This window comes from Meleagris gallopavo, chromosome 11, assembly GCF_000146605.3.
Source record: "Meleagris gallopavo isolate NT-WF06-2002-E0010 breed Aviagen turkey brand Nicholas breeding stock chromosome 11, Turkey_5.1, whole genome shotgun sequence".
Lineage (NCBI taxonomy): Eukaryota > Metazoa > Chordata > Aves > Galliformes > Phasianidae > Meleagris > Meleagris gallopavo.
The window spans coordinates 11,389,356-11,396,562 of record NC_015021.2 but is presented as its reverse complement, the minus strand read 5'-3'; the positions used below and the strand labels follow the sequence as shown (position 1 = coordinate 11,396,562).

Here is a 7,207-nt window from a genome sequence, read left to right as displayed (position 1 = left end):
GAAGAAAAGGCTGAGTGAACTGGGTCTGTTTAGCCTTGAGAAAAGACGACTGAGAGGGGACCTGATCCAGGTTTATACATTTCTGAGGTGTGGCGGCCATAGCGGTGAGGCCAGTCTCTTTTCAGTGGTACGTGGAGACAGGACGAGGGGAAACGGACATAAGCTGCAGCATAGGGAGTTTCGCACGAATGTGCGTAAGAACTTCTTCACGGTGAGGGTGACGGAGCACTGGAACAGGCTGCCCAGGGAGGTTGTGGAGTCTCCTTCTCTGGAGATATTCAAGTCTCGCCTGGACGCCTACCTGTGCGACCTGGTGTAGGGAACCTGCTTTGGCAGGGGGGTTTGGTCTCGATGATCTCTAGAGGTCCCTTCCAACCCCTACAATTCTGTGATTCTGTGATTCTGTCTACAAAGGAACTAGAGGAGAGGATCAGAAATAAGGGGTCTAGAAGTCCAAGATTCAAAGCTGGACTTCATGGAGTCTTTTGAGAATCTGTTTCTGGAGCTGCTCTGGATTATGAAGTCCCCATTCTTGGAAACACACTTACAGGAAAAAGAAAGAAAAACAGACAAGAAACACCAATGCAGCAATACTGCATTGACGGGCTCAAGCATGGCAAGTGACCTTGGTAGTGCAAAGTCAGAGAAACTTTAAAGGTTTTGTTTGGAAGGATCCAAGTAAGACTGAGGGAACTGAAGTTAATTGGAACGGGGCAAACTGGAAGGATGGTGTGGTGAAGCCTGCATTTGGAAAGGTGATGATAAAGAGCAACTTCCAGCTCACCCACAGAGGGACTGAGATGGAAAGCACTCTTGAGTTTGCAGAATGAGTGGATTCCCAAGGGAGAAGTGTTTTTATCAAGTACATACTGAATTAGACATTGAAATTAAGCTTAAATAGCACAGAAATGCAACTTTTTTGTGGCTACTTCCTCACATCAGATATCTTTCTTCTCCACTGTATCACACATAAATGAATAACAATTCCCTTTCTGGCCTCTTTCAGCTTAGCTTCCAGCTTATTTTTGCATAAGTGCTCAGCCCACGAAGTGGCCGCGATCACGCAGCACAAATAGAAATAGAGGAGTCTTAAGTGGTCGAAGAATCCTTAAGATACATGTGCACAATTTTAGAATGGGATGGTGTTATCAGTTAGTCACATTTATCCTTTAAAACCTGGAATTCAGACATTCAGATGCTGGTTATACAGCACAAACCTCATGCATGATGTAAATGTCTTCCCTTGCTGTGTGCTCGCTGTGCTGGCTCCAGGACAGCTGAGTTCCTTCCCATGAAGATCTCTCGAGTTACACAGGTGTGCTATAATACGAACACAGCAGGGCAATATAGAGGCAGTTTCAGCTTCTCAGCTGATCACAGCTGTAGGGCATCAACTCAGCACAGCATGCACTCATGGCCTGGGCAGATCTGGAAAGCTGACACTTTGTCTCTCGAGTAGAAGGCTGTTAACCTTTGATACAATCCAGTTGCTTTGGTGATGGAAGTGAGGAAGGCTCCCTTTGTTCTGACAAATCAGAAGGTCCAGGAGCAGCTCTCATTCTCCCTCTTTGCTCCTGCAGGTAAATACCACCGTCTCCGTATCGAGGCCAGTGAGCAAACCATTCGTGTTGACAAATACGTGCGCCATGAGAATTACACCAAGCTGACCTCAGACAACGACATCGCCATGCTGCACTTGGCAGAGCCCGTCATGTATAACAAGTATGCCCTGCCCATCTGCCTTCCCACACGGGACCTGGCAGAGCATGAGCTGACAACGAAGGGCAGGCAGATGCTGGTGACCGGTTGGGGCAGCACAAACGATGAAATGAGGAATTACTCTGCTCTCCTCAGCTACATCGAAATCCCCATTGTTCCCAAGAATGAGTGCGCCCAAGTGATGACAAACGCCATCTCTGACAACATGCTGTGTGCAGGGAGTTTAGGAGACAGGAAGGATTCCTGCAGCGGGGACAGTGGTGGACCTATGGCCACTAAATATAAGAATACTTGGTTTTTGGTAGGACTGGTGAGCTGGGGAGAAGGCTGTGGAAAAAAAGAGAAGTTTGGAGTGTACACCAAAGTTAGTCAGTACCTGGAATGGATCCAGCACCACATAAATAAGATGTCAGGTTCTTGGAAGGGTTGATTCTGATGCTTTGAGCCTGGAATACTGTGGCTGTGTGCTGTGCTAGTGATGGTATGAGGTGTAATGTACTGTCGCATCTACAATATTAAATGCTGAGTATCTGTTAACCTCACGTGGTACTTTCTCCAAGTTCTGTTGTTTATATGTAGCATGGTCCTGCTTAGACCTTACGGGCAAGAGATAGTACCCCGTTATACTGAGAGGCTGCACAGAGTTGTAATAAGAATGGCCTGTGGTCCAGCAGACCTGCCTGCTAGGTGTAAAATGACTGAACCCAGTGGGTGTTGGGGAGAATGACAGGTTTAATTGCAAACTCTTGCATGCTCTCTTTATTGTCATGTCTGTAGATCTGATCTAATTAGCAAGCTAAGCAAACTCTTTTGTTCATTTCTATTCAGCTGCAGGCTGAATTAGTGTTCCTTTTACTTACTGATAGTTTTATGTGTGCTTGCATCCCTATCAATACTTCTGTTGGTATGCCAGTAAACAAAATAAGGAAGTTGGAATAGTCTAAATGAAGTTGAATACAGTCACACTTCCTGCTTGTTTTTAATCTTGATGCTCGATGTAATTGGTCTTACAGAGAAAAGGGGAAACCAACCATGCAGTAGTGGATGCAGGCTTTCAGTGTCTCCTTTGGGATTTGGAGCCCTGTTTGGATCAGTGATCAGTTTGCTCTTGTGATGAGATTCTTAAATGAAAGAACAACCCAGTGGTATTAGAATTTGTAGGAAAATTAATATAGTAATACCTCTTAGGCCTGTAGACTTGTCTTGTTGACTTATGAGCTGCTCACATTTACAAGTTGATTCATGCATACAAGAAACAGCAAACAGGCCAACAACGAACAAGGTTTTCATGTTGGAGGTAGACTGAAACCAAAGAGTACCTCAGCCACCAGTCTGTGTCTCACTCCTTTCTCTTTGTTTCCCCCTCCCCTTTTTTAATTTGGAATGAATTTAGGGACTGACAGATGTTAAAGAATTGCATTTCTTTGAGCAGCAGCCTTCCAGACAAGACCTGAACCACGAATATGTGCCTCTGAGAAGCCTTGCATTGCTACACATTGAATTATAAAACAAAATGGTGCTGTGTTCAAAGCCAGTAAAGCTGGGCTCTGACCGAGGGCAGAACTCCTGATGTCAGTGAACAGCTTTGGTTGTTAGCAACCAGTGTTTGCCTGCCTGCAGGTGACTGCTGTGCGTCCACCTGCACAGCTTTGCATGTTTCAAAAGATGTTTGCAGAGCAGCTTTGTGTATTTTCCAGGTCACTTATCTTACCAACTGAAAGAAAACGGGGGCTTCAGGGATCTCCTCTCAAAAGTACCAAATTCCGAAGGAGGTTGCTACAAAGAGGTGACTCTTATCATTAGGGGATGCTTTTAATGATCTTTTATTTCTGTACACACGTGTATGTATGCAGAAACGTGGAATTTTCTTTGGATTTTGGATTGTGGGTGGGTTTCAGGGAATCCAGAAGGTTGTCTCTCCTCTGTCAATATTTGTGCCCGGTTAATGATCAACCTCATGACCTCACGGCGCTTCCTGGTGCGCATCCAAATCTCTCTCCTGTCGCCCCTAAAAAATAAAAGAAAAAAAAGTGAGTATAAATGCATGTTTCTGTGTAAAAGTGAATGCATTCTGGATCCTGTTTTTTGGCAGATGACACAGATAGCAGAGGTACGTGCTGTCAGACCCCTGTAAATTAGCCTGTGAAGGTAGCAGGGAGACATTTTTAGAGCCAGGCATGTGGTGCAAGGTTTCCTAATCGGAGTTTGCAAATGCAGTCTTACTTGACAGAACTCTCTGTAGCAGCCACTGTCATTGGAGACCATTGGACTGCTGTGGAGCTCAGACCTCATCCACAGCCCTTGGCAATGCAGGCAGGGCTGTGGCTGGGAGTGCTGCTCTGGTTGGGCCTGACCCGTGCCTGCTGCCTCATCTCAGCTCCTCTGTCACTTCTGTGAGCTTTGGATCAGACCCTGTGCTGCTTTCTGGGCTAGGTCCATCTGTGCACATCACCCTGCAACTGTTGGCATTCCTACAGCGTTGGCATTACTCGGAGAAACAATGGAAATTGCATCAAAACGAACTCAGTAGAACTTGCTCTCTTTCTCCTTTCTCTTGCTCCTACTCCCCTTTGTCGTCGTCTTGTTTGCAGGCTGGCTGCCCGTTGCTGGCATTGTGGCAGTTCACCCATCTCATTCACCTTTTCCCTCTGAAGGAAAGTTGGAGTTTTCCAAGTGCCCGCTGAGATGGAGAGCAGCTCCTCGCTGGTGATGTTCATCCTACTGATGTGCTCCATCAACAGCAGCTATCCGTATTCATATTCAGGTGGGTCCTTCTTAATTATGTTTTTAACCTAATTGACTTGAGAAAATCTCAGCACTCTGTCCTGCAGGTTCGAGAAGGACTTCCTGAAATGCACAAGAGGAAAATGAGTACTTGGTTGTGTTTCCATGAGACATCAGCCATTCGTAACTTCCTTCTTAGGCCCATGTTCTGTTTTTCCTATACTGTCTTATGACACTAAAACCCAAATTTAAATTATGATTTGCAATTATAGCAGTGTTCTTAGGCCTTCAGAAATTCCCTCAGCTTCAGTACAAAAACAGCACTTGTAAAGGTGATCGAATCTTTAATATAGCAAGAGATTTTAGGGATGAAATTAATGGTTCAATTTTGTTTTTCTAGTGTTCATGAGGAAAGATGCAGCGCATGAGGTGCTGAGGGTCCATAAACGTGCCAACTATTTTCTAGAAGAGATCCGCCCAGGGAACTTGGAGAGAGAATGCAATGAGGAGAAGTGCTCGTTTGAGGAGGCAAAGGAGATCTTCCATTCGCAGGAGAAAACGGTGAAAAAATGAACAGTGAGCTGGAAGGAATTTCCACCAACAGATCAACCCAACACTAACTTCAGTTGACTTACAATAGGAAATAATATTCTGTCCTTTTAATTCCAGATTCCAACTCTTTGGGTAGCTATGAAGGCACAAAGCAGGGAAACGTGCAGGGGGAAGCTTGGTTTGGGTGGCAGGTGAACAGGAGGAGATGATACTCCTGGTGAACTTGCTGCATGGGTGCTCTCATTCCAACACCGTAGTGCCCTATTCTGGGACTGCATAATCCACTTGCCTTAACCTGGTTCAGAACAAAGAGCTGTAGCATTTAGCACAAGTTAGAATGGCATTAATTGCTGCACTGTCCCCGTCCCCAGGTGAGCAGTGAGTGTCTGTGCTGCTGTGCAGAGCGGCGTTGCCAGCAGCTGGGAGTTGGCAGAATGGATTTCACACATTGCAGCTCTCGGCTTTAGGCATCAAATCTGCAGGAATATCCAGAATGCTGCAAGGAGCCTGGGCTGCTTTCTAGCCTTAGGTGCCTCTGAGCAGGGTCTTCAAAGAGCTGTGTGCTGAAAAGCAGCTGTACAGCAGAGCTGCTGCATCCAGAACTTATTTTTGTGAGCGCCTCAGCCCAGCAGCATGATTCTGGCCTTTTCAGAGGGCTCAGCCTTGCTCAGATCAATACAAGGTGAGGGAGGACCTTGTCCCCATAGCACCCAGCTGGGATGCAAGGCTGCAGGCATTCTGCTGGGGACCTTGCAAAGCAGGGGTTCACAGTTTGAGTTTTATCCCAGTACAACCCAATTGCTGCACTCTGCTCCAGAGTGAGCTGCGTGCTGATAATGAAGAGGATTTTATGGTCCTAATCAATCTCTTACTTTACATGGAAACAAAAATTTGTTTTCTAAATGACTAATAACTGGTATGGCCACTTACTGACTGTTTTCTTTCACGATTTCTTCTTGCAGATGGAGTTTTGGTTCAACTACAAAGGTGGGTAGAACAAAAATTTAAAATAATTATTTCTTGTGTTCCTTCTGGGTACAAAGAATCCCTGGAATTACATTGTGCTGTGTTTCTTCTTAGGTTTAAATCCATGCACTACAAATCCTTGTAAGAATGGTGGAGTTTGCAAAATAAGACGCTACAGTTACTTTTGCATCTGCCCCCCGAAATTTGGAGGAGACAATTGTGAGAAAGGTGAGTAGAGGAACACACACATGGACATTCAGTGAAGGATTAAGGCTGGAATTTGTTCCACTTTTCATTGGGGTTCCTGATGCTGACTTCATGTGCCCAATACCTACCTGGTTGGTTAAGGTTAACCCATTAGAATGGGTTGTGACAGACAGTGCTGCCCTCCTGTGCACACAGCAGCTGCCATTCTGGACTCTTGCACTGATCTTCACGAACCCAGCGGAAAGCATGAGCTCATCTCCCACTTCCTCTCTTGCTGCCTTGCTTCCTTCTTTTCTTCCCTCCCTCTCTTCCTTCCTCCTTCACTCTCTCCCATCTTCCCTTCCTCTTTCTGTCCTGCCCTTCAATCTCTTCATCTCTTCCCACCTCAGTTATTCCATCCCTCCCTTTCCTTTCCCACCTTCTTTCCACGTTTCAATTCCTTCATTCCCTCCCTGCCTTCCCATCCTCCATTCTTAGCTCTCTCCCTAACTCCTTTCCCTCCCTCCTTCTCCCTCCATTCCCCTTCTCCTCACCAATTCCTCCCCTCTCCTCCTATCCTCCTTTTCTCCCTCCCATCCTTCCATTTCCCTTCCTTCCTTCTTCCCACCCTCCCTCTGGTTTCCTGCCTCTTTTCCTGCCCTACTTTCTCCAACCACCACACACTCCTCTCTCAACCCTCTCTTCCCTGCTTCCAATCCTACCTCCATTTCCTCTCCCTTTATCATTTCCTCCACCCCTCCCTTTACCCTTCTCACCCTGCCTCCCTTCCTTCATCCCACCATCCCACCCTTCCCTTCAGCCTTTCTGCCTTCATTTGTTCTTCTCTGCCTTCCCTGTGACGTTTTCCATTTTCTCCCTCACACTCCTCCTTTCCCACTCTTCCCATCACACTTCATCCTCTCCTTCCTCGCTCCCTCCCACTGTATCCTAGCCCTCCCTCCCTCCTTTCATCACCTTTCTGCCTGCCTCTCCTTCAGTCCCTAATCCCTAATCCCTTACCCTCCCCCTTCCCCTTTCCCTCTTCCCCCTTTTGCCCTTT

The 7,207-nt window shown here is 46.4% G+C and overlaps 2 protein-coding genes across 2 annotated transcripts; both read left to right on the top strand.

The window, feature by feature from the left end:
• Nucleotides 1–1,498: 1,498 nt before the first annotated feature.
• LOC104912615 (vitamin K-dependent protein C-like) lies at nt 1,499–2,256 on the top strand. The gene has a single exon (XM_010716605.2). The coding sequence runs from the start codon at nt 1,499–1,501 to the stop codon at nt 2,147–2,149; it is 651 nt and encodes a 216-aa protein (XP_010714907.1). The 3' UTR covers nt 2,150–2,256.
• Nucleotides 2,257–4,193: 1,937 nt separating this feature from the next.
• Nucleotides 4,194–6,652, top strand: LOC104909215 (coagulation factor VII-like). The gene is made up of 5 exons (XM_010716607.3): nt 4,194–4,245; nt 4,374–4,483; nt 4,844–5,004; nt 5,958–5,982; nt 6,076–6,652. The coding sequence occupies exons 1-5, from the start codon at nt 4,220–4,222 to the stop codon at nt 6,195–6,197; spliced, it is 444 nt and encodes a 147-aa protein (XP_010714909.1). The 5' UTR covers nt 4,194–4,219; the 3' UTR covers nt 6,198–6,652.
• Nucleotides 6,653–7,207: the final 555 nt, after the last annotated feature.

Coding starts and splice junctions, on each gene's coding strand:
- LOC104912615 (XM_010716605.2), top strand. CDS start 1,499: ATGGAAGTGAGGAAGGCTCCCTTTGTTCTGACAAATCAGAAGGTCCAG.
- LOC104909215 (XM_010716607.3), top strand. CDS start 4,220: ATGGAAATTGCATCAAAACGAACTCA. Junction 4,484..4,843: donor CTATCCGTATTCATATTCAG/GTGGGTCCTTCT, acceptor TTGTTTTTCTAG/TGTTCATGAGGAAAGATGCA. Junction 5,005..5,957: donor TCCATTCGCAGGAGAAAACG/GTGAAAAAATGA, acceptor TTCTTCTTGCAG/ATGGAGTTTTGGTTCAACTA.